At 40.7% G+C, this 26,779-nt stretch overlaps 1 protein-coding gene across 2 annotated transcripts; it reads left to right on the top strand.

Annotated features, from left to right (window-relative positions):
- The first annotated feature begins 317 nt into the window (after window positions 1–317).
- On the top strand, window positions 318–2,530 carry SPIN2B (spindlin family member 2B). 2 transcript variants are annotated; one of them, XM_077146377.1, is made up of 3 exons: window positions 318–335; window positions 742–812; window positions 1,586–2,530. In XM_077146377.1, exon 3 carries the CDS (start codon window positions 1,588–1,590, stop codon window positions 2,362–2,364), a length of 777 nt encoding a protein of 258 aa, XP_077002492.1. In that variant the 5' UTR covers window positions 318–335; window positions 742–812; window positions 1,586–1,587; the 3' UTR covers window positions 2,365–2,530. The 2 variants fall into 2 exon arrangements, with proteins under 2 accessions (XP_077002492.1, XP_077002491.1); XM_077146376.1 differs by lacking the exon at window positions 318–335 and having other exon boundaries at window positions 580–829.
- The last annotated feature ends 24,249 nt before the right edge of the window (window positions 2,531–26,779 follow it).

Here is a 26,779-nt window from a genome sequence, read left to right as displayed (position 1 = left end):
TCTTCTTCGTGTCAACTTTATGAAAATTACAGTATCCACATTATGCATGCAATTATTTTGCAAACGGGATAAAAGAAAAAAAAAGATCCTCAAGAACGGTGGTCCAGGAGTGACTGTTAGGAAAACTAATGTAAAGACTAGGTCAAGATGGCAGACTGAGCACTAGCGCATTTCTCTGGTCCTACTCCAAGTCCTCTTAAAAGACAGGAAAGGCAGAGTTATGCATGTAAAGAATAGCTCCATAGGGCACGGGGTAAAAGGAAAGGGCGAATTCCAGGAAGATGAAAAGCAGATGGGGCAGGACCGCTGGCGGGGCAGAGGTGGAGGTGCGGGAGGTGAGCAAGGGGGCCCTTAAATGGGGGGGAAAAGGGTTTTTTCTAAACGTGAGGGAGGGGGCATTTGCGGGCTCCTCGGGATCCGGGGAAGAGGCGGGGCCAGAACCCAGGAGCACCTCTCTGGCCCAGGGGATGGCGGGGGTTGGAACTGGGGCTGGGGTGGGGGTGGGGGGCACGCTGTGTCTGGCAGGAAGGGGAGGCCTCTCTCCGTGCAGGAAGCTGCGCTACGGAAAGAGGGAGGAGACTGCGGCGGCGGCAGCGGTGTGTAGGATCCCGATGTGGCAGAGGGGCCGCCGCTGCCGACATCGAGGCCGAGGGCGCGCGAGCAGAGCGCTGTGTACCCCGCCGCTGTCCTCTTCGCCAGCCTCTCCGCCTTCCTAGACGCTTACGTATCCTCCCCTCCTAGCTTTTGAAGCCCCGGGCTCGTCGGCTGCTGATCCTCCTTGGCCGCAGGCTCACAGCAGAGGCAACACAGAGGTGTCCGATTTGGGCTCGTGAGACCCGAGATCGCGGGCGGTGGGAATGTGGGCACTGGGCTAGAGAACCGGAGGATGGGGATGGGTGGGTGCCAGGCGGGAAAATTGGAGTAGGCACCAGGATGGGATATGAAAGAGGCTGGAAAAGGTAGTGGGGAGGGTGAGCGGGGGGGGGGGGGGGGGGGGGGGGGAAGGGGGAGGCGGAGCGAAGAACACTAGGCTGGTGTTCAGGGTAGCTAGAAAGGGAAATGGCTTTGTGGTGGGCACCCATCAGGAGAATGGAGAGGGCCAGAAAAAGATATGAGGGAGAATTGCGCCTGGTGGTAGGCAAGTGGATCCGCAGCCAAGAGGGATGAAGAGTAGAGGGCGATGAAAGGGGGACAAGGGACTACATGCACAGATATGGGGATAGGCGCCGGGAAGGGGGAGAAGGGGTGGGGATAAGAAATGATCAGTGTGTTGTAGGGGCTACTAGGATGGCGACAGAGGAACAAGACACCATGCGAAGGAGCAGGCTCACTCTAACAGAGGCCTCAACCACCAGGACCACCAAGAGCTACTGCCTCTCAAAGCCTCCCACATAGTGATAAGGAGCCTGGAGGGAGGGCACTGCAGACAGACATCCCAGAGTGTCATGATATCCAGCATTGCTGCTAGACACACCGGAATAACTTGAGCAGAGATACACCTGGTGCACAGGGATTTCATTATATAGAGAAAAATATGTTATAGTACATTGAATATTTCTCCCTAGCCTCTCTCCTCCCCCTGCAGTTATGAAGACCCCCCACAAAAAGGCAGCCCCAAGGCAGCGAACCAGGGCAGCTGTAGGTCGCCAGACTGGATCTGCAAATATGAGGAAGAAAAAGACCTTCCCAAAGAAGCAGAGGGGCAGACCCTCTTCCCAGTCCCGCAGGAACATCGTGGGTTGCAGAATTTCACACGGATGGAAGGAAGGTGATGAGCCCATCACTCAGTGGAAAGGAACCGTTCTGGATCAGGTGCCTATAAATCCCTCTCTTTATCTGGTGAAGTATGATGGAATTGACTGTGTCTATGGACTGGAACTTCATAGAGATGAAAGGATTTTAAAGCTTAAAATCCTTCCTGATAAGGTGCCATTTTCTCGAGTCAGAGACGTGCGCCTTGCAAATACCATAATTGGTAAAGCTGTAGAACATATGTTTGAGGGTGAGCATGGTTCTAAGGATGAATGGAGGGGGATGGTCTTAGCCCAAGCACCTATCATGAAAGCCTGGTTTTATATTACCTATGAGAAAGATCCTGTCTTATACATGTACCAGCTTTTAGATGATTATAAAGAAGGTGACCTCCGTATCATGCCAGAGTCCAATGAGTCTCCTCCAGCAGAGAGGGAGCCAGAAGGAGTTGTAGATGGCCTGATAGGTAAACATGTGGAATATACCAAAGAAGATGGCTCCAAAAGGACAGGCAAGGTCATTCACCAAGTTAAAGCCAAACCCTCTGTGTATTTCATCAAGTTTGATGATGATTTCCACATCTATGTCTATGATTTGGTGAAAAAGTCCTAACTGTTATGGTAAAATTTGGCAAATTTGTGGAAGCAAATGTATAATTTGTAGACATAAAAAATGTTACTTTTCAGTGTATTGAAAGTTTGAAGGTCCCTGTTAACCCGTCATTTTGCCAGCATAACTGTTGTTTTGTTCTGAAAAATACAAATTTATGTGGACATTACATGCCGTGTGTAAGGAATTTGTCTTCTTGAAAAGACTTGGTGTATTTGGTGGAGGGGCATGAAAAGAAAGAACAGCTGTAAATTCAGTCTATGAATAAAGTGAAGCTAGTATCATAATCAGCCATCTAAAAATGGAATAGGACTTAGCTGGTTTGGTAGAGAGCAGGGAGGGAAAGGAACTAGAGTTGGACTGGGTGGGGGAGGGGGAAGAGGAGGTGACTGCTTAGGAAAAGGTGGGGAGTGGCCAGAAATGGAGAGGCTACTTGGAGGGGCGGGGAGATCTACTTAGGGGGAGATATCCAGCTGGGAAAGGGGTGGGGAATAACCGGGAATGTGAGAGCTTGGTGCTTAGAGAAAAACAGACTGAATAAATAGAGTAGAGACACAAAGAACCGAGGAAGGGGTCCAGAACAAAGGGTAGAAACACCAGGTTAACAGGGATCTGGGAGAGGTTAGATAATGCAGGAAGGGAACGTCATGCATGGGAGGGGAGCCAGAAAGGAAGGGACACTCAGGGAGGAAGATTGCAGAGAAGAGAGACAGAAAGAGGGAGTGAGAATGCAGAAGTGTTGTAAGGAAAGTTTGGCTCATAAGGTATTGAAGGCCCAAGGATAAGTCTGATTTCTCGCAATATCCACATTGTCCTCCCTGGCTCTGTGCACAGAGGAAAGGAAGTGACAACTGTCAAAGAAGCCTGCTGTATTAGGGATTCCTTAGAAAGGCATTTTGTCAGGGATAATCCAGGCAGGTTAAGCAGAAGCCAAGTTTATACCTAAAAGGTTTTTCTTATTTCAGGTAGTTTGTTCCACTGCCTCCTGTTAGCAGAACCCCAACTCTCAGCCCAAACCCACGAATATGGTGCCCCCTAGGTGTTGGGCTATGGGCTCACATTTTTGGAGGAACTAAAGTGCAGTAAACCTTGGATTTGAAGATCTTGGTTCATTTCCCTTACACTGGCTAAGCAGTAGTTGTGGGGAATGGGTCTGTGGGTTGTTCAGATGTTAAGATATGTGCCATTTTGCATTTGGAAATTATTTTATACAGAAAAATGGAATTGTTACTAAACCAAGGTACAGCAGCCCTTCCTTGTTCTTCCTCCCACCTGGATTGTTCCCTTGCCTTCCTAGAAAGTAAGGCTGTCAGAGGATTGAGCCTAATTTCTCTCTTAAGGGTGTGGAGTATACTCTGATGGTCATTGCTTCTTTTAGCAGATGCCTGGAACTACAGTTGGCTCCACCCAGTGTTCTATCAATTGGATTCTCCCTGTCTCCAGAAACCCCATTTTGGCTAGACACTCACAAAGCTTGTAGCCACATGCCTCACAGTACCTCCCAGACACTCTTGCTTACCCAAGTGAGGGTAGATGCCATTGGCCAATCAGTCTGAAAGTTATAATTTTTCTGTAACTTACTCTTTCATGTGCCACAGTGGGGTGGCAACCCCAGTAAAGGCCCTCAGTACTGTGTCCCAATGCATGGGTCTGCATCTTTCTCTTCTCCTCCTTGTCCTTTCCTTGTCTTTCTCATGAATTCTCTTCTCAGGACCCTCTCTCTGGGTCCCCCACTCTCATCCCTCACTAACCTATATCACCTGCCCCCAAAGAAAGAGAGTTAGTGACTCCTCACTGCCCAGGTTTCTCTAACTCTTCCTTAGTGGGATGTAGGGAGGGAGGAGGCAGGGAGCTCCCAGAAGTTGAGTTCCAGTTTCTTCTTTCTGCCCAACATGGCCCGATGCTGATTGCCTCAAGAATTACACCAGCAAAGTCCAATTCACCAAAGCAGAGAGTAATCTTCTGTCAAACATAACCCAATTTAGTTCAGCAAAACACAACAGGGGCCACTATCAGCCAGCTTCAAATTTTGTTTGATTTTCGCAGGGTTTTTTTGGTTGCTGTTGTTGTTGTTTTCTATTTAAATTAGGTACTTTAAAAACTTGGGAGATTTAACATTTTGAAAATCTATATTTCTGGCTTCTGAAAGCAAAACCAATGATTATGGCTCATATTCCAACACAATTACAAGCAGCTAAGTCTGAGGATAGGCTTAGTCAATTTTTTCTTTTCTTTTCTATTTTTGTTTTTATTTTATTTGCATGGGCAGGCACCAGGAATGGAACCTGGGTCTCCAGCATGGCAGGCGAGAATTCTGCCCCTGAGCCACTGTGACCCACCTGGCTCAGTCAATTTTACATTCAGAATGCCATCTCCAGTTGCCTGTACCACCAACTGGCCTTCTTCACTCTAATAAAATACTTAGTTGTTCCTGGAGGTACTTTTGTTTGTTATTCTTGGGCTAGACCCAGGGAAAACTGCCTAGCCCCCTTTTTGTGTTACCTGACCCCATTCACTTTTTAATTTATTTATTTTATTTTCTTGGGTGGACTCTTTGCCAGGCACAGATGCTGATGATAGAGTAATAAGCTAAAGAAGACAAAAAAAAGCTTGCCTAATGGAACTTTCATTTTAATGTGGAGACAGACGGTAAATAAGATAAATAAAGCATGAAACACTTTCATACTGACAAGAGATAAGCAAGAAAAAAGTAAAGCAATCATTGGGGAAATGAATCACCAGGTAGGAGGCTGAAGTGAGATGGAGTTGCCTGGGAAGACTTCACTGGGAACATGGTTTTGTGTAAAGACTTGAAGACAAAGTGAGAACTAGCTGTGTGACTGTTTGGGGGATGCACATTCTGCATGGTGGCAACAGCAAGATCGGAGTCCCTGAGGCAAGAGTAGGCTGGGATGTTTTAGGAACACTGAGGATGAGACTGTGGCTGGGGCTGAGTGAGAAAGGTAAAGAACAGCAGGATACAAGTCCAGGGAGGTAATGGGAATGAGGGAGTGCAGATAATAAGGGCCTTGTTCCTAGAATGGAATTTGGCTTTTACACTGAGTGAGATGAGAACCAGTCAGTTATTTTCAGCTCAGGAGTGACATGATTTGTCTTATATTTTAACAGGTCATTCTCGTAACTCTGGAGGATTGTCTGTAGGGGTGAAACAGTGGAAGTATTGAGATCATATATGTATATACCAATGGATCAGAGAAGAGAACCTGAAACATTTACATATAGGAAACCTGAATCAAAATAGAGGTGGCATTTCAATGAATGCTGAAAAACATTATGCACAAAGTGGTTCTGGGTTAATTAGTTATCCATGTGGGAAAAAATAAAACTAAACACTTTCATCACTGTTTTATAACTATGTGATGTTATTAAGTATGATTTTATATTCTTTGAATGGCAGGGCAGAACACAAAGACACTCAGATGAAATGCAGGACTTTTTTTTTTTTTACTTACACTCCAACAAAAGAATGCTGCAACACAGAGCCACACAGGTGGTTTTATTTGGGAAAAGTATAACAGCAAGCTGTAACTATAGCAGCCTGCTTGTGTGGCAAACAAGGTGGGACTAGTTAGGTTTCATGGGTATTCTGTGGATTGGGTATTTTGAATAGTCCTTGAGATCAAGGAGGAAGGAGCCATCCTTAGATATTTGGCACCTAGGGTCTCTGGCAGTTAGGTGTGTGTGCTGTAATCAGGAATGATAGAGATCCATGGTGAAGTAGTTGAAGTGTAGGCTTAGCTAACCATCCATGAATGGGAATTGGCAGTTTTTAGTCCTTACCTCCAAACTGGGTTGAGGTAGCACTTATAAAATATTATACTACAATTGGCCCCTTAATGTCTTGATAGCAGTTTTGAGCTCAATTATTTGGTGGTCTTGATGGTAGATAAGATTTTTAGGAAATAAGTCAAAAATATAACCCTAGCCAGCAATGGAAACATTTTATTTTAAGAATAAAAAGGAGGAAAACAAGTAGAACTATAAATAGTCCTTATAGGCCAGACCATAAACATATTCCTCATTTATGTCACATTAATCAAAACAGATCTGAAATTTCTGGGGTCTCTAATAATATCTTTGTGGAGTTGTAAAGTATGTCAAAAATATCAGTTATCTTAATCACGACAATATTATATTGGTGTTTTTCTTGGATCAAAATTGTAACTTGACTGGTATTATTTACTCACATATAACAGGTAGTTTCTTGGATTTTGCTAATGCCATCTTAGGCAGCCAGTAGGTAATTTAAGGTCAACTGATTATCAAATACCATTTTCTCCAGAGACTTTTAACCTTGGTTTAGAAGACCAAGGATGCATTAGACTTTAGGCATGTGGGAGACCATAGTGAAATATTAATTGATTGACCTTAGTCATCTTGGCTTGGTGCGTTAAATTTATTATGCTGGCTGTGACACTGGCTGTGTCCAGGTGTGTGGCAAGTCCTGTGAATAGTAGAATTAAGTTAGGAGCCCTTCACATATGATGGGACATTTGTAGGGAGTGAAGATAAGTATGGTTTTTGTCAATGCCAATAGAGCCCAAAGGCAACAGAAAAACAAACCATTGGAATGTGGTCCCAGTAGTGGAAGGAAGAAATATGACCAGTGTTCTCTTTTTTTAATTGAAGTTACAAAATAACCCAATTGCAAGTCTTTTATCATATATAGCTAAACTATCTCCCAGAAATTGTTTAGAAGTCAGCATAGAACAGGCACTGAGTTATACTGTGGTTATGGAAGGACAAATTATGAGTTTAGAGACAGCAATCAAGGTTATAATTAATTTGTATGGACACCATGTGATTACACAGTAAATTTGCCATCTCTGTGGCCTCAATCTGTTTGAGAGGTTGTCTTGGAACTTGTATTCTTTGAATGATAACCCAGCCATATGTCAGTTGAATAAGTGCTTAAGATGAGGTCAGTGTCTATGGGGCTAAGGTGGCAGGTTCAGCAGTTAGGTTTCTGGAGGGTATGAACTTATAGCTTAGTAAAGTAATGTCAGTGTTAGTGGTATTTGTTTGTAACCAAGGAGAAGAGTAGTTATAGTGGCTATAGTAGAAGAGGCATTGTGGGAGGTTGTGGTAGAAAGCTGGAGGGGGTGAGGGAGTAAGAGAGGCCATAGAGTTGTGGAAAGGTCATTTCCCCTGGTGTTCCAGGGCTGACTGATTTGAAATAGTTGCTTCCTGGGGGAAGCAATAACCTCCATTAATTTAGAATGGCAAAGATAGTAGTAACTTTTATAAAATTTCTCTTTAGGCATGAGTGGGTAGAGATGTTAGCAGATAAAGTGAGGGAGGCATTGAGGAGACATTTCTAATCCCCAAATGGTTTGAGATGTGTTAAGGTAGTTTCACATTCATAGGGATGGAAACTTATGTTTTGGCAAAGAGGAAGGAGTACACCAGGATCATGGGCTACACAAACAGCAAGCTCAGGAAGGGATAAAATCAAAAAATATCTTGTGTCCTATTTATCAGCACCTTAGGAGATGCTGTCCTTGAGAATTGGGGCATAGAGGGTAGGTGGTCTCAATGCCTAGAGTGAAGTCATCTCTAGCACAATTGAAGTCCCATTTGTTGGTAGCCTAATCTAAGAGCCACCAATAGTTCAAGGTTTTGCCCAGACAAGCAATGAGAAGGTCTCTGTTACAAATGGGTTTTTGGTATATGGTCTTATTTGGGTACATATATTCAGTAAAGTCTTAGGTTGATTTCCAATTAAGGTATCTATAGCTAAAGTCAATTTTCCAGCACTAACCTGTAGACAAGCTCTCCAGCTTAGCCAATTATTAGGGACCTTTTGTTTTATGTGTTGGTTTGATTGCTGGTGAGCAAATGTTCTAGTCTGTAAGCTGCTGGAATGTGATATACTTGAAATGGAACAGCTATTAAAAAGGGAAATTTATTAAGTTACAAGTTTACAGTTCTAAGGCTGTGAAAATGTCCAAATTAAACCATCCAGGGAAAGATAACTCAGTTCAAGAAGGCTGATGATGTTCAGGGATTCTTTCTTATCTGGAAAGGCACATAGGTGATGTTTGCTAACTTTCTCTCCAGGTATATTCAACAGCTTCCCCAGGGTTCTGTCTGTTCTGTTGGCTCTGTTGATTCTGGTGGCTCTGTTGGTTCTGGTGGCTCTAAAGCTTTTTCCAAAACGGTTCCCTCTTAAAGGGCTCCAGTAAGCAACCCTACCTTGAATGGGTGGGGACACATCTCCAAGGAAACCATCTAATCAAAAGTTACCAGCCAGTTGGGTGGGTCACATCTCCATGGAAACAATCAAAAACCTCCCACTCAGCAATATTGAATGAAGATTAAAGAACTTGGCTTTTCTGGGGTACACAGCAGATTCAAACTGGCACACTCTACCCTTTGGACCCCCAAAAGACATGTTCTTTCCAAATGCAAAATACATTCATTCCATTACTATATTAGAAAGCCTTAAAGCATTTCAGTAACAATACAAATAAAATACAAAGTCAGAAACAGTGAAAAATTTCATCAAAGTCAGCTACAAGCATGGTCTGTTCTTAAGCAAAATTCTCTGGTTCTGGACCTGTAAAACTCAGAACAAGTTACCTGCTGCCAAGATACAAAGGAGGAACAGTCATAGGATACATATACCCATTTCCATAGGGAGGAATTGGAAGGAATACAGGGGTCACAGGACCCAATCAGTTTTGAAAACCTGCAGGGCAAAGTCCATTAGATTTCAAAGTCTGGGAGTCATTTATCTTTGGGGTTTTAGAAAGCAGCAGTTCCACCCTTTCTAAGGGCCTATTGGAAAGCAGCTGGCCTCAATCTGAATGCAACCCTGGGAAGACCACCTTTTTCTCAGCTCCACCCTCTCTAAGCATCGGAGCTCTACCTGGGCTCTTTGCCATCTCTGGGGCACATGCTTAACCCCTCCATAACAATGTGGTGGCAGCCAGGCTCCCCCTTATCCCTAAGGAATGTGTTCCACTCTCTCCAAGGCCTGAGACAGCACAACTCTTCCAGTACAATGAGGTGGGATGCTCACCTTCTGCCCTTGGTGTGAACTCGCCCTCTCCAAGTACTTGGGTGGGTCTGCTCTCCTGGTCCAAGGTCTCTCGACTTCAGACCATAACCTCCACAGTTCTGCCTCTAAAGATAGTTTACCTTCATTTTGTCCCTTTTCTGAGCCTTTTAGTCCAGGCAGTAGTTCCATTTATGCAGATCCCACAACACTGTTATTGGTTTTCTACGCAATATGCTCAGATCATACCCATCAGACAAAAGGAGTTTCCACAAGTCCATCATGGATGAATCCTGGCTTTTTCTGTAATGGCTGACTGCTTCCATGTTTGCTTAAATCTTCGTGTGGAGCACTATTTTCTCTGGTCTCCCTTTCTGGAAGTCCAGAATTTTCCAGACCATCAATTTCTGGTTTCTTTGCACCTAAGAGTTCAGTTCTCAACTTACCTCTTTCCTGCTGCATTTCACTTTAAGCTGCAAGAAGAAACTAGCAGTTTCCACATTTAATTTGGAAATCTCCTCAGCTAAGAATCCTGAGTTGTTGCCTTTAAATTCTAACTTCCATCCAATGGCATTACACAATTTTGTAAGATCCTGTGCCACTTTAAAACAAGGGTCACCGTCTTTCCAGTTTGCAACGGTACATTCCTCATTTCTACCTATAACTTCATCAGAGAAAATTTTAAAGTGCACATTTCTGCCAAGAGTCTCTTCAAAGCATTCTAGGCCTTCTCTATCAAGCTCTTCACAACTCTTCCAAAATCTTCCTCTTATTCATTTAGAAAGCCATTCTAACATGTTTGGTATTTGCAAACTGCAGCAGCATCCCACTTCTCTGGTGCCAAAATCTGTTCTAGTGTGCTAGCTGTCAAAATGCAATATATCAGAAACCAAATGGCTTTTGAAAAGGGGAAATTTATTAAGTTGAAAGTTTACCATGAAAATGTCCAAATTAAGGCATCCAGGGAGAGATAACTTGGTTCAAAAAGGCTTATGATGTTCAGGGTTTCTTTCTCAGCTGGAGAGGCAGATGGCAATGTCCGTTAGCTTCCTCTCCAGGAATCTTCAGTGGCTTCCTCAGGGCTGTCTGTTGTCTGTTCTGCTGGCTCTGTCAGTTCTGCTGGCTCTACAGCTTTTACCAAAATAGTTCCCTCTTAAAGGGCTCCAGTAAGCAACCTCACCTTGAATGGGTGGAGACACATCTCCATGGAAACCATCCAATCAAAAGTTACCACCCACAATTGGATGGATCACATCTCCATGGAAACAATAAAAAAACTCTCACTCAGCAATATTGAATGAGGATTAAAGAACTTGGCTTTTCTGGGGTATACAGATTTAAACTGGCCCAGGAAATCAACAAGATCTTTGGTTTATAGGGCTTGTTAGCCGTACTTGATGGCAGGCAGGCCATAGCATTTGTCATGTTTGTTTGAAACACTGGATTTGGCCTCCAGATCAAAAACCAATGAAAGCACCAAGACCCAGAGTAAAAAAAACCAACAGCCAACAGAATGGTGTTCTGCTATGCTTTATAGGCTTTTTGTTCCTTAATTCTGGTTTTCCTACTATTATTACCAAGGAGAAATTGTTTGGTTTCATCACTGTGAGATATGATGTTGATTCCAAGATTATCTCTAAATGTGATTTTTCATTTATAAATGGAATTTTCTGTCTCCCTTCCTAGTAGTCCACACTATCTGTTGAAATAGCCACAGAGCAATAATTTCAATTTCCTGGAGGGGATTGGAGGGAGAACCTGGATTAATTATCCACCTCGTATAATGTGAATATTGAGGAGGGCTCAAATGTGTTCCATAGAAGATTAACGGGTGTCTTTCCTATAGGAAAATCCTTGGCTCATGGGTTCTAGGAGAGTGTATACCTTTGATCTGGCCTCCTTATGTGTTGGAGGCAAGATTGAAATTGCTTAAAAAAAGGGGCGACATCGTTAAAGGACCTCATATGGAAGTCTTTATAGATGTAGAAGAGAGACATCCCCCTTTCAATATAAGAAAAGGCTATGGGAAAGTTTTTAAAGTTGGTGTCAGGTGTAAGTCAGCTAATGGGCCTTGAATTAGGAGAGATTAAGGCTTGGGAGAAGAGAGAAAGCTGTTTAGGGATCCATTTGTCAGACTGCAGTTTTAAAAAGAGTTGTTTGAGGAATTACTCTATCTCTCAATTAAGCCTGCCACCTGAGGGCAATAGGCCATTGAATACCCTGTTCCAAGGCCCATTGTTTCTCTGCTTAGCCATAAAATAGGAGCCCTGGTCCTAGTCAGTCTTATCTCTGACCCCAAAAGGGATCAATAGAGTTTTAGTGAACTCGGTTAATGTTGTTGGTTATTGTTGTTTTGGTGGAGGCATATCTGTTTGGAAAACCGACAGAAGGCCATGGTATCCACCATAGTTAGAGCATAGCACACAGTCCTTGCTGAACGAGGAAGCTACCCAATGAAATTGACTGCCATTGACTATAGGAAGTGCTTCCCCAGGAAATTTTACTTTTCCTGGCGAGTTGCCAATGACGGGTGTGGCTACACAGTGTACAATTATCTATAACCAATTTGGTGATTGGCAAAGTAAAAGGAAGCTCTTTAGCCTGGGCCCAATCCATTAGAGAAAAGATCCCCCAATGGTTGGAAGGTTTCATAGGCCCAGACTGCAAAAACATAAATACTGTGGAAGGTTGGGTAGTAGAAATCTGAGTCATTTTGTCCTGATTACTAAAAAGAGCCTCTGGCATGTTGCCTTAGTGTGGGCAAAAACCTGAGAGACGCAGATATTAAGGGGTGCACTCACCAACTACTAACAGATAACTGTCCTCAAAGTTCTTAACCTTAGATAAAGAAATTGTGTTTTTTTTTTTCCATTGGCTGGACAAAACAAGACCATTACTCAGAATTGTAGAAAGACCAGCAGTTGAGTCATGGGTACCATCCCTTGAATGGGATGTGCCAGTGGTCCGATTGAACACGGATGCCCTCCAGCATACTCCATCACTTGTGGTGGTAGCACTACTATTGGTAAAGTATATTAACCTCCTTTCCTATGCAGATAGTTGGTCTCAATGGACTCCTCATTTAGCAATGGATTCTGACAATGGGGGAGCCATTGCCATGTTTATAGTTTCAGTGGCCAAGTGGCTTAGGATGGGGGATGTCACATCTTCCTGTAATTTGCAAAGACTTCTGGTGCATGTTTAACACTATCCTGAAGGCACCATTTTCATTACGGTGAAGAGTATTCTGTGGCTGTGCCAAGCCACTGAGATGATGCCTCCTTAACCTTTGAGCAGATAGGCGCAAAATACACAAAGAAACAGGCTGAGGTCCTATAATAGCTTCTGTTTCTAAGAGTGCCCAATATGTAGACAGAAGTTGTCACTCCAGGACTGTGTACTAAGCAGCCAAGGTTGCCAGTCATCTGGACCATAACCTTATGGACAGACACTTGGTATCATGTTATTTCTATGAAAGGCATAATCCTCACTAACAATGACTTCTACATGAAAGTGGAATCCCTGAGGTACCAAGGATGAGGTCTGTTCAAGGGCCAGCTGGGAAAGTTCCAAGGCTTTTCATTGTTGGGTCCTCCATATAAAGTTGGAAAACTTATGAGTGAGCTGATAGTCCTCAATAAAATAGACAAATGTGAAATGTTGCCTCCAAAATTCAAAGAGGCCCAACAGGTGCTGGGCCTGATTTGAGATTATTGGGGCTTTAAATAGCACCATTTGGCATTTAATTCCCTGAGGAATCTTTCAACTCTCTGTTGACCAAATTATGCCCCCCAATTTAACAGAAGTCACCAGTTCTTATTCTTTATGTGTGGTAGTGGCCTAGAACCCAGACACTGTGACATCCAGTTCTGCTTGGAGAGCCTCCAATGACATGAATTTTAAAAGAATGTCATCTATATAATGCCAGTAGATAGTGAAAGTCAACAGGGGAATGTTATCCAGGTTCTGGCAACAAAGGTGGTGAGCCACAACAGGGCTCTTTAAATATCCCATCAGCAGATGGATGAATACATATTGGGTGCCTTCTAATGAGACAACAAATTATGGCTGTGAGGCCTAGGCAAGGTCAATAATGGCAAAATGTTTTCTGGGGGCCTTTTGAATGTCTTAAGTCATTTCAATAACATTTGGTATTGGGGCCATAATAGGAGGACTTGTGGCATTTAGGTTGTGACAGTCAATGGTAAACATCTGTTTTGCTTTGCAAATATTGCCAGAAATGCAATAACCAGAAATGGGCTGGCTTTTATAAAGGGGATTTATTAAGTTACAAGTTTACAGTTCTAAGGCCATATAAATGTCCAAACTAAGGCATGCAGAGAAAGATACTGTGACTCAAGGAAGGCCAATGTCTGTCACATGGGAAGGCACGTGGCTGGTGTCTGCTGGTCCTTGTTCCTGCTTCCATTTCTTCCAGCTTCTCATGCCAGTGGTTTCCTCTAAGCATCTCTGGGCTTACATTTAGCCTCTCCAGACACAACACTGGGTTATGGCTCCTTTAGCATTTCATGGGAAGGCACATGCAACATCTGCTGGACTCTGCATCTCTAAATGTCAGTGTCTAGGTGTCTACTCTCTGTCAGCATTCCATGCATCTCCAAATGTCTGCATCTTTGTCAGCTCTAAAGCAGCTGTAGAAGGTTTCACCTTTTAGAGGACTCCAGTAAACTAATCATGATCCATCATGAATGGGTGGATTCACATCTCCATCTAATAAAAAAGTCACACCCACAATTGGGTGTGTCACATTTCCATGGAAAAATCCAATCAAAAGGTCTTACCCCACAGGACTGAATAAGGATTAAAAGAAACATGGCTGCTCCCCACAAAATTGGATCAGAAGAAAGGATATTACTTTTCTGGGGTCCATAACAACTTCAAACCAGCGCAGCATCCATTCATTTTTGTCTGCTTTAAGCACAGGCCAAATTAGTCTTTTAGAGATAGAAATTGTGAGGGTTAAAACCCTTAATAATTCCTGTATAAGGGCTGTAGCCCTTCTGTCTCTTGTTTTAACTAATACTGAGGTGTATAAACTACCTTCATTAATGCAAGTAAATCAATGGGGCTCCATTTGGCATAACCTTCTAGTAAGTCCATTGATTTCCGTTTGTTCCAGTCTGCAGAGTGCCCAGAAATGGTATGTATTCCAATTATAGGAAATTTTAGTTTTGAAGTAGCAATGACCACCAAAAGATCTTTTTTTGACTTTGTGATAATATTCATTTTTCATTTAGCAACTTAAGAATTCCAGACATAGAAGGGTGCCACTATTTATTCAATTCTCACTTCTGGTTCCCACCAAAAGATTGTAAGTGGAAATGATCCAATTATTACATCTAGTTTAATCAATTTACTTAAAACTTTAGATCTGATGACCCCTTTTAAGTTAAAGGGAGATCCCTTATATTTAAAGGGGTCTAAAGGTGGTGCTGTTTTTTCGGCATCAATATCTAAAAGAGCTAAAAAGTGTTGAGAATTGTGCAAAATCCAGTGGACCACTAAGGTAGTATATGGATATTTGTTCCCCAGTGATGAGAGTTCCAGGGGTGGTTGCCATTTGTGCAGATCAGGGTAGAGGCCTTGAGCTGGTACCCATGGGGATGATGTTTCAAAAGGGGGAGATGGGGCTGTGGCTGTGGTTGGGAGTGGCTTTTTGCCCCAGACTTCAGCATATTTTGTAATTATTGGAGTGAATTAATTCATTAGGAACTCCCTAGATACCTTAGCTGACAATATAAGCCTTTTTGAGATTTTTGAAATGGTGAAGAACTAGAAGGAGGCTAAGGAGGCATAGGGAAGTTTTGAAGAGCCTTATTGGAACTTATTGTAATTGCCCATATTGACTGTTAATACTGGAGAATTAAGATTGGCAACCCCATCATGTTGGGCCAACATCTCAATGCTATCTGCTGCTTGTCTAATTGTATGCACTGGAGTTACCAGAAAAAGCAAGGCAGCCCGGTAGTGCGTAGGGACACCTTGTAAAAAAATGCCTTTGCCTCAGCATCACACAGGATGTTCTGCAAAGTGATACACTTTGCTATGCTAACTTTGCATAGCAAGTTATGAGCCTCTTCTAAAGTCTCCTAGGGGTGCTTTGGCTTTAACCTTAGAGGCTATTATGGTTATGGAAGGATGGGTGGACTTCCAGGCCATAAATACCCAATGTAATAAAGGTACAGCTCCTGGGGCTAAACCTCATCAGAGGCGGCACAGTCTTCTATTTCTGAATCATCTCTTTTCTTGACCTAAACGAGCATGACACCATTGCGGTCCCTCATGATCATGGGCAGCTTGATCCCTTAAAATAGTGGAGTTCCTCATAAATGATAACTTTTAGATCCCAAGATAAACTGATTTTGGACTCAGTAAACAGTAGCTCTGACCCCATCACAAATAGATGCAATAGTCTAGTCAACCCCTTTTCCATTATCTTTTTGAATAAAAACTTTTAATATGCCTTATAACTTATAATTTAGTAAAATAGAGATTTTCCAATTCTGTTTCTAGTTAGTCGCCACCATTTGCGCCTTGTGGGCGATGAGGTGAAAAATTTCAAAGGGGTCCCAATGGCAGTCGTCATAGGCAGACACCTCTTTTCCCAAGTCTTCCTAATCCACCTATGAGAGATTGGAGTTGCACTTAAAAGAGTTGTAACAACCTTTCCTGGGACAGAACAAATTAATTCCCTTGTCCAAAGTATCAGTCTTTTCACATGTTGCTATGCAGTAGCAGTTAATATAGTCCAAGCATGCCGACTGAAATTTGTATTGTTTAAATGGTTGGATAACTTTGGCAGGTGTTCCAGGGATGAGATATTCATGTCCTTGCCCTCTTTGGATTTAACATCGAGGGACTGGTCTATAAAATATGGCATATGATACCTCTGAAGTTCTGGGAAGCTTGAAGATCACTGGTGATAGAAGCAAACTATGCAGCAGCAGAAAAGATGGGTGAAGCTGCTACCCTAACTCAAGTAACATAAATAATGAGACCAGGCTGACATTTCTCTACTATGAGGGATGCCAGCCAACACCTACTACTACAGGGGTTACCCAAAACATATGAACTAATCAAAACTCTGCTTCAAAAAATAATAAACAAACACTGATGCAAAAGCAATGACAGTCTCCTGTAATAGGCCTTTGTCAAACACAGGCATTTCTTGGAAACACACCCCAGTGCCGGACCCCAGGAAAGTGCATCTCAAGCCACAGCTCCTGTTGCCTAAGGTGGGACCACACCTGGGCTAATACTTAGCCTTCCAGAATTTAGTCAACTACCAAAGTTTGAGTATTCTGACACTGTGGAAATGTGGATAAGGAGAACATGGTAATCATCAGCAAACACAGAAGAAAGCAACCAACAAGCAAGGACTTCTGTTTCAAGTAACACAAGTGGTGGATTGGAATCAATTAGTAAGCCAACAGCAGTCCCCTCACTAAGCTATCCAAGATTCAGTGGTCATGGCCACGCCATCTTACTCACAGCACCAAATTTTTATAATTGTATGATATTAAGGATGATAATAGGTTCTTTGGAAGGCAGAAGAAAGCACAAAAACAAATGAAAGGTGGAAGTGTATTATACCACTAAATGAGAGAAGACTGCCACCTGGGGCCAAACAAAGAGTTTTACCTGAGGAAACAGTAGCAGCAGTCTGAAACTGGAGGAGATGGCTTAGGCATGGCAAGCAAAGTGGAGCTAGCTAGGTTTCCTGGGTTTTCTGTGGATTGGGTATTTTGCATCAATCCATGGGCCCAAGAAGAAAGGGGCAATCCCTAGATATTTGGCATCTGGGTGTGTGTGACGTAACTTGGGAGTGTTACAGCCCGATAAAGGAAATGTCTGTGTGTGGGCTTAGCAAACTACTCACAAAGGGGAATTGACAATTCTTAGCCATGGCATCCAAACTGGATCAAGACAGCATGTGTGCTAAATTGCAGTTACACCTTATACTCAAAATAAATTGCAAATGGAAATAAATTAATTGCTCAACATGAAGAACAAAAGTTATAAAATATTTAGAAGAAAATGTAAAACACTATTTACAGTTTGTCCTCAGGCAAAGGGAAGATTTCTTTTAAAGACACAAAATACACAGATCATGAAGAGAAAGTTTGATAAATCTGATTATATTAAAATATGCAAATCCTTAATGACAAGTCATAATAAATAACATGGGGAAAAAGGGATTAAGCTATAAACTAAGAAAATCACAATGAATGAAATAAAATAGTATAAACATAAAGTTAAAAAAAGCCATATAAAAATGAAAGTAAACAAGCAATTCACAAAAAAGTCAATAAACATAGATTACTTTATTCTTGTCCCCTTTATGTTACCTTTTTTTCCGTAGCACATATCGTCTTAAACATACTATATAATTTACCTAGTTAATCTGGTTATTGTTTTCCCTTGCCAGAATGTAAGTTCTGTAAATTCATGATACTTCTTCCCTTATGTTCACTGATGTATCCCAAGTGCTGTGAAGAGTAGCTAGCATATACTGGGTGCTCAATAAACATTGTTGAATGTGTAAATCTTACCAGTAGTCAAGAAAATGGAAATAAAAATGGCATACCATTTTATACATATCAGCCAAACGAAGTTTGAAAATGTGTTGCAAGCAAGTAAAGAAGTGGGAGATCCTACACGTTATTGAGAGTTTACAAAGGAGAAAGTTTGCCATTTTCTAGTGAGTTTGAACATGGCATATTTCTAGCAATTTCACTCTTACATATTGTTGGAAGACAATTCTGCATGGGTTTCTCATGTGTCTATATATTTTGCAAACAAGGGACTGACTGTTTTTTGTTCCAGACTATTTTTTGAAGGATGTATGAACAGCAGTTTGGAAGATAGAGATAGTTTTCTTGGAAAAAGTTTTCTTGGAGCCTCCAAAGATATAGTTATTACCTCTGAAACAAATGACAGGAATGCTTATATTAATATAGTAAAGATAATGACTGACTTCTCAGGCCAAAGAAAGGCATACTTACTGTCCACTACAAAAAACAGAGGTGCTCTGTACTCAGTTTTCCCTTTTATAACACCACTCACAACATATATAGGTGCCATCTGCCCATTTTGCAACACTTTAAGAAGTGAGGTTGCATGATCTGGGGTAAAAATACTGATACTGTGGCTATGGCTGTTGCATTGTATAATAAACGTTCCTTGCCTCTGAACCAAGATACCTCATCTTCTACTAACACCCATAGTATTGTGGCAGGATTTCTTGCATTTAGGGGTAAAATCTCATAACCTTCACAGTCTTTGGTAAATGTAGTAATAAAGATGAGATGCTGACAGAGACATGCCTTTCCAGAAGAAGAAGGACCTTGCCTGCCAATTACTAGGAAGCAAGAAAAATTTATGGTAATTGGTAGTGAATGTATAGACCAAATCGTCAACTATGCAATTAATTGTCCTCCCCTAGTTAATGAGGAAGAGTCAGGGAGGTAATTGCAGGATGAAAACTGGGAAGTAGGTTCAAAAAACAGAGGCCTCAACAATGCTTTATTTGTTGCTGACTCTGCTCCAGGCCAGGTACCTCCCTCACCAGTCTGATATTTATGGTCAAACCCACCCAATTGCCACAACAAATAGCAAGATTCATCCTCAGTTGGCAGAAATTTTCACCTCCTTGCATAAAACAGTTACAGAAATATGCAACAGCTGAGCACAAAAGGAGGGAAATCATAGCCTCCAAGGGCAGAAACCAAGAAATCATTCAAATTCTGGCTGGTTTGCTTGCAAGATGAGAGGGTTGAGAAAATAATGCCGGATAATGAAGAATGGGAATAGTTAATAAAGAATGGCTTATCCCATCCTCCCAATGATCTTGCAAAACTTAGATATATTCAAAGATGGCAATAAATAATTCAGAGTTTTTTGGCAGTGGTTATTGGCTGCTATAAGGAGCTTTGGCCCTCTTGGGGAGATTTCCCTAAGATGAACTTCAGGTAAAACATACATGAATCACTAACTATTATTTGGACTCTTAGTGCCCCAGATAAGGTGCACAATGCTGATGAAGCTACTCACTGAAGAATGGGAAACTGTCCCCCTGCGAAATTCAAATAAATCTTCTTAGTCTTGCTGCCCTGAAAAATTCCCATAGCCCTGATGTTGAAATTGTGTGAGGAAAGAAGAGGTGTTATTTTTTAATGGAGCATCAGACACCCTAAGTTAAGGTGGATTCCTCACATAAGTTTGCTGCTGCTATGTAAGCCAAAGCCAAATTTGTCACAGGGCACAAACCCACAGGCCTAACTATAAACCATTGAATCAAGAGAAGTTCATTAAGGGGCCAAACGTTCCTGTTCCCAGTGGAAATCAGAGGTCATTTGTCTGGGTATGCTGGGGTGATTTGGGAATGGGAGAGAATAAAACTGTTATAGTTCTGTTGGAAATCTGAAAAGATTGATTATAAAGGGGCCCACAATCAGTTAATGGGCTTTGGGCTGGGTTTACATGGGGGAAGGGAAACCAATATGACCTTTTGAGTGAAATCTTTTGGACCAATTTAGTGTACTTTTGGTGTTACCTTTACATCTTAATGTGTTATAAGCCTATATTTCCCTCTCCCATAAAGGCCAGGTAAGACTCAGCCTTATATAGAGGAGTGCTAGTGGTACACATAAAGCACTCTCTCACCACCTCCTGGGTGATACAACACAAACAGTATAGCATCCAGGAAAGAAAAGAGAGAAGCACATCCCTGGATAAGTTCTTAAAAGCAGCACAGTTTGTAAGAGATGCAAGATTTCGATACAAAAGCCATGTATGTCCAGTGAAAAAGAAAGGTGAGTTTAAAGGCTTATAGTAGATTATTGTTACTGAATTTGGCTATTGTTTCCATAGTCTCTGCTGTTGCAGATATTGAAGCTCTAATTGACTCTATTGCATAGACTGATGGCACATTGGTGTACTGTTTTGAATATTAACACCGTTGCTATACTGCTGGCACCTGAGAAACAAAATCTGTTTGTGCTTGTGGCAAGGCCTCCAATATACATACTTCCTAAACTTCACTGCCATTTGCCATAGCTGGGTAGGTCAAAACTTAAGGCAACTGCTTCTACGCTATGAGTTCCAGAACTGTCACTATATATACAATGTCTTGGTGGTTAGTAGACAGAAGCCTCATTCTCAACAGCCCTGGATATGGGATTATCACACATTTAGGAGGGGTGGCTGCAAATTCTTAATAAAATTCAGGGCACTGCTGGCCAAGTAGTGATTTCTGGAATTTTGTAGGCAGATTCACGATAATCAATCCCTCCAACAATCAAGGAAGATTGCTGTCTCTAGGGGCCCTCACCACCATAAAGGAAGCTCAACTCCTTATTGAACCATTTGGATATTGGAGCCGGTTTATGCATCACTTGGGCATTCTGCTTGATATTTTATATCAGCTAACCCACCAAATGACATCTGTTGAGAGAACCTAAAATGACAACTGGAATGGAAATTGTCCAGCAATCATGTAATTTACCTTTGTGGCCCGACAAACACAATCACTCCTTTGAGATATTTGCTCTGTAACTGACAATTTTCCAATTGAAGCTTCTGGCAAAAGGAAGTTATCACCATAGTTTCATAGTTTCAAAAACTGTAAGACAATGCTATCTTTTTTGTAGCTATAAAACATATGTACTAAAGGTATAATGGAATGTATGGGAATGAAAAACAATCTAATTCAGGAAAATTGTTACCTCTAGACAGGTACAATGGTGACTTCATCTGTAATGGCTTAAATGATACTGTTTTACTTTTTAAAAAATAAAAGATCTAAAGCAAATATGAGAACATGTTTAGAGTTTGGCAAAGCTGGATGGAGGGTGCACATATCCACCATGTTAATTTGTATTTTTTTCTGTGTTTGAGGTATTTTGTAATAATTTTTAAATTATTGTTTCTATTTTCTGACTAAATTATTTACCTTTGGATTATTTTCCCAAGAAGAATGAGTAATTATTTGGGTGACTAAAGGACCATTTTGGTAGTATTCTCAAAGCAATGAAGATGTGATTAGAGTGGCCTTTCTTCTACTCTAAAAATTTCTGCATGCTATTAAGTGCAGCCTTTTGGAATAAAAAATGAACAGAAAGAAGGAAAAGGTAATTCTTTCTGCACTTTATATCTTATGTAGCATAAGAAAATGAAATCAGACAGATCAAACAATTCGCCCATAACACAACTACTTAGTGTGAAGAAGGGTGTCAGTATATATGCATGTCAATTGAACCTAGGGCTATTTGACTGTAGATCACTTCTTTTCAGAGACAGCTAACTACTTATGCAATAGCTGTTCCATCTCGATTTTTGAGGTGACAATCTGTCCAGCTATTATCCATCCTTAACTGTGTACATAGAGATAGTCTTATGACGCAGTTTGGACCAAATTTATGTAAATAGAAATTGGATGCAAATAGAAACCAACCATTGGGTAAGATTACCAGCAAAGTTGCCATTTGCCCTTCCTGCGTCTCAACTGAAAGGTCTTTATGACCTTGGGCTGCTGAACCAATGCCAGCAACCCTACAACTTCAGAATTCATTATGTGAAAAAAGTGTAGTAGGCTGGACCTAACTTGTACCGGCATGAGAGAAAGTTCATAGTGCATAGCTGTTACATTTCTGAATTCAGTCATTTTACATTGGTAGTGTGAATTCAGCATTACGGGAGTATTTACATCATGAAAATCAGTAAATGTGACAAATCAGAGGTCTTATTCTTCCCCTCCCCCAGAGAGCTGGATTAGAAATGTTTATCAGCACACCACTGAATAAAACTCGTTACAAATTTAAGTTTTGAGTGGGGAGTTTCTGTGACTCACAACTGGAAGTTAAAGTAAATACTGCACATAATAAAAACTTCAAGAGAAGAATATCCTACTTCAGTTTTGCTAATACTTTATCAAATGGAAGAAAATTCCATTTTGGATTTTTATTTTTCCGTGGAAACTAGCTAACATAAGAGCTTCAACTTATTCATATTTGTTACATTCTCCACTGCATTTGACTATGCTGTTACGGGGTACTCATCATTCCCTAGCAATATAATAATAATGATGAGAAGGGGGAGGGGAGGGGGAAGGGTCAGGAGGCTGAGGAAGAAGGGAAAGAGGAAGAGAAGAAGGAGAAGAAATCTTCTTATCTAATGAAATCAAGACCTGAAGTTAGTTATTTGGAAAACTCAGTTAATGCAGGAAATAATAAACAAATAAATATTTTGAACACTTTATTTTCATTGAACATATGTACATATAAATTATTTCACAAATCATTTTCAGATGAAACCAAGGACTTATTTTGAGTGCCAATGTCTTGGTGGAGCTCAGCCTTGTCTCTCTTACTTAATAAAATAAAATTAAATAAAATAAATATACATCAATTATGGTTTCCAGGCATTATTGTTGTATTGTTTTAAATTTTGTTTTATGTATTTAGAGTAAGGACTTAAAACCAGTTTCAGAATAAACTATGCAGAATTCCTCTAGTGTTCCTCCTCTCCAGTATTTTGTTCTTGTCTCATTTTTAATTTTGTGTCATATTCTATTGTTTCCATTGAATTTCACTTAATAGTAAGGAAAGTAAACCCATTTCAATTCCTGCCACTGATTCCTGTAATGTCAATGGTAAACCATATAGCCCTCTATGTCACTCTATGAGAATGAATTTTTGTACTATTTATTGAGTCTCCAAAGCAACTTCTCAAGCTACCTTGCAAGCATAGGGAGAGCCATTACTTGAAATGAAGCAATCAGATAAGGGCAGGAAAAATGTCTGAGAAGAAAGATCTAGGACCAGTCTTTTAACCATAATGAAAATTAAAATAACTGTTTGAAACAACTATTTAGAAATTCTGAAGTCGAGGAGAACACTGAAGAGTGTCCAGAGAAGAGCAGAAAGAATAGGCTACTGAATTATGGTAAACAACAGTAACTTGCTCTTTCTGCACAGTAGCTACCAGCACAAATACTTCACTCTCAAAACAAGCTGCTGTAGGTTCCAGCCCCTAGATATCTCAGTGAGGATAGAAGGGGACATAAAAATACTTTTCCCCAAGACAGGATTGGGCACAGCCAATCACTGATCATGGTTTTGGATTAGTGATTTTGCATTACTGGGATCATGGTTCTGGGGAATGGCCATTGTTTCGACCCACCCCAGACAATGACTGTGACAAGGGAGACATAAGGATACAATGTTTCCTCAAGACTGTGGGGGACAGTGAGTCGAAATGATTCATTTTTTGGGCAGGCCAAGAAAGCTCAGCTTTGGGGAGCCATGAAAAAATTCTCTGCACCCTTACTGATCCCCTCCCTAGAGCACTTTGGAGACTGTATGAGCCACATTCTTGAGTCCCTGATGCTGTTTGTGCTGGAAAAAAAACTGACCTAGGTAAGCTCTCTTTGGTGTGCCCATTCTCCCAGAAAGGTCCTCCAGGCAAAAGCAGCCTGATACAATGAAAAAAACATAAGGAACTATAGAGGTGGACATCTCTGGGGCAAAAGCTGCCCAGCTTCAAATACCCACCAAAATGAAGATCTGTCTCCTGGGAAACAGAGGGGACAACTAAACTCCTGAAGATGAGAAAATTCCATAACAACTACAAAGCAAAACCCAGGACGAGACACAGACAGAGAAAGAGAAGGAAAACCCTGCATATTCCATTTGCCTTGGGAAGATCTTCATGATAGCAGGATGGAATGTATAATAATCTCTGTCTTATCTCCAGATGGTTACAAAATAAGAAAAAAAAACCCAGAAATCTCAGGAATTTAATCACAGAGTTAACATTATGCAGTATTAAAATGAAAAATGTGTAATGAGATAGTACAAGATAAAAAAAAATACAAGAAATGATGGCCCATCCAAAAGGAGAGGATAAAAATATAAAAAACAAAGCAAAAGTAGTCTAAGACACTTTGGTACACCAACAAGCTACCAACATAGGTTTTATGGGAGTCACAGAATGAAAAGAAGGAGAGAGTGGCAGTAGAAATATTCAATGAAATAATGAGAGAACTGCCCAAACTTAGCAAAAGACAAGAATATGTAGGAACAAGAAGCTCAGAGAACACAAAACTTGACAAACGTGAAAAAAAATACACCATGTTAGATTACACTATCAAATGCAAAGGACAAGGAGAGTTCTGAAAGCTGCAAGACAAGAGCAATGTGTTATGTATAAGGGAGGCCCAATTTTATTGACTGCAATTTCTCATCATAAAACATAGAAGAAAAAAGTCAGTGGGATGAAATACTTAGAGTGCTGAAGGAAAATAAATGCCAGCCAAGAATGTTGTATCTCTTACAAAAATGAAGAAAAGATTAAGATATCCTCAGATGAACATTAGCTGAGGGAGTTCATTATCACTGGAATGGCCCTACAAGCAGGACTAAAATGAGTTCTTCAGACTGAAAGGGAAGGGCACTAGACACTAGTTCAAAGCAGCATAGAAGAATAAAGACATCTACTAAAAGTAATATCTGAGTAATTATAAATGCCAGTATTATTGTGCTGTATTCTTTAATATGTAAATCCACTTCTTATGTCCTAAAGGTACAAAAATACAGTAGCATAAAAATGATAAATCTAAGTTTATGTACAGAGAATATTCAAAGATATAAGTGGTGACAGGCACAAAAATGGTGACCACCAAAGAACAAGAACATTCACAAATATATGGAGATTAAATAATACACTCTTAAACAACCAGTGGGTCAAAGAAGCAATTGCTAGAGAAATCAGTAGCTATCTGGAGATGAACAAAAATGAGAATACAACTTATCAAAACCAATGGGCACAAGCAAAAGCTGTGCTGAGAGAAATTTATTGTCCTAAATGTCTATATTAGAAAACAAGAGGGCGGACCATGATGGTTCAGCAAGCAGAGTTCTTGCTTGCCATGCAGGAGACCCGGGTTCGATTCCCGGTGCCTGACCATGCAAAAAACAAAACTAAACAAAACAAAAACAAAAGACAAAACACAAACAAGGAAGAGCAAAAATGGAGGACTTAACAGCTAACCTGGAGGAACTTGAGAAAGAACAGCAAACTAACCCCAAAGCAAATAGGAGAAGAGAAATAGCAAAGATTAAAGCAGAGAGGAATGGATGGGAGAACAAAAGAACAATAGAAAGAACCAATAAAGCCAAAAGCTGGTTCTTTGAGAAAATCAATAAAATTGATGGGCCACTAGCAAGTCTGACAAAGAAAAAAAGAGAGAGGATGCAAATAAACAAAATCCGAAATGAGAAGGGGTGTGTTACCATAGACCTTGAAGAAATAAAAGAAATCATACGAGGATACTAAGAACAGCCATGCGCCAACAAAATAGACAACTTAGATGAAATGAACAAATTTCTGGAAACACACAAACAAGCTACACTGACTCAGGAAGAAATAGAAGATCTTAATAAAGCAATTACAAGTAAAGAGAGTCAATCAGTCATCAAAAATCTTCTTACAAAGAAAAGCCCAGGGCCAGATGGCTTCACAGGGCAATTTTATCAAACATTCCAGAAAGAACTAGCACCAATTCTGCTTAAACTTTTCCAAAAAATTGAGGTAAAAGGAACTTTACCTAACTGATTTTATGAAGCTAATATCATTTTAATACCAAAACCAGGTAAAGATGCTATAAAAAAGGAAAACTACAGGCCTATCTTCCTATTGAACATAGATGCAAAAATTGTCAATAACATATTAGCAAATCGAATCCAATAGTACATAAAAAGAATTATATACCATGACCAAGTGGGGTTTATACCAGGAATGCAAAGGTGGTTCAATGCAACAAAATCAATTAATGTAATACAGCACATTAACAAATCAAAAGGAAACAATTACATGATCATCTTGATTGATGCTGAAAAAGCATTCAACAAAATTCAGCATCATTTTATGATAAAAACACTCCTAAAATAGGAATCAAAGGTAACTATCTCAATATGATAAAAGGAATATATGAAAAACCGATAGCCAGCATCATACTCAATGGAGAGAAACTGAAAACCTTCCCCCTAAGACTAAGTAAATGACAAGGAGGCCCCCTGTCACCACTATTATTCAACATTGGGCTAGAAGTTCCAGCTAGAGCAATCAGGCAGGATAAAGAAATAAAAGGCATCTAAATTGGAAAGGAAGAAGTAAAATCCTCATTATTTCCAGATGATATAATACTATACTTGGAAGATCCTGAGAAATCTACAGCAAAGTTACTTGAGTTAATAAACAAATTCAGCAAGGTGGTGGGATATAAAATTAATGTGCAAAAATCAGTAACATTTCCATACACAATAAATGACCTAGCTGAGGAGTCAGTTAAGGAAAAAATTCCATTCAAAATGGCAA

Source organism: Tamandua tetradactyla, chromosome X, assembly GCF_023851605.1.
Source record: "Tamandua tetradactyla isolate mTamTet1 chromosome X, mTamTet1.pri, whole genome shotgun sequence".
NCBI classification, from domain to species: domain Eukaryota; kingdom Metazoa; phylum Chordata; class Mammalia; order Pilosa; family Myrmecophagidae; genus Tamandua; species Tamandua tetradactyla.
Note: the sequence above shows the minus strand (reverse complement) of the source record. Positions and strands in the feature narration are given on the sequence as shown.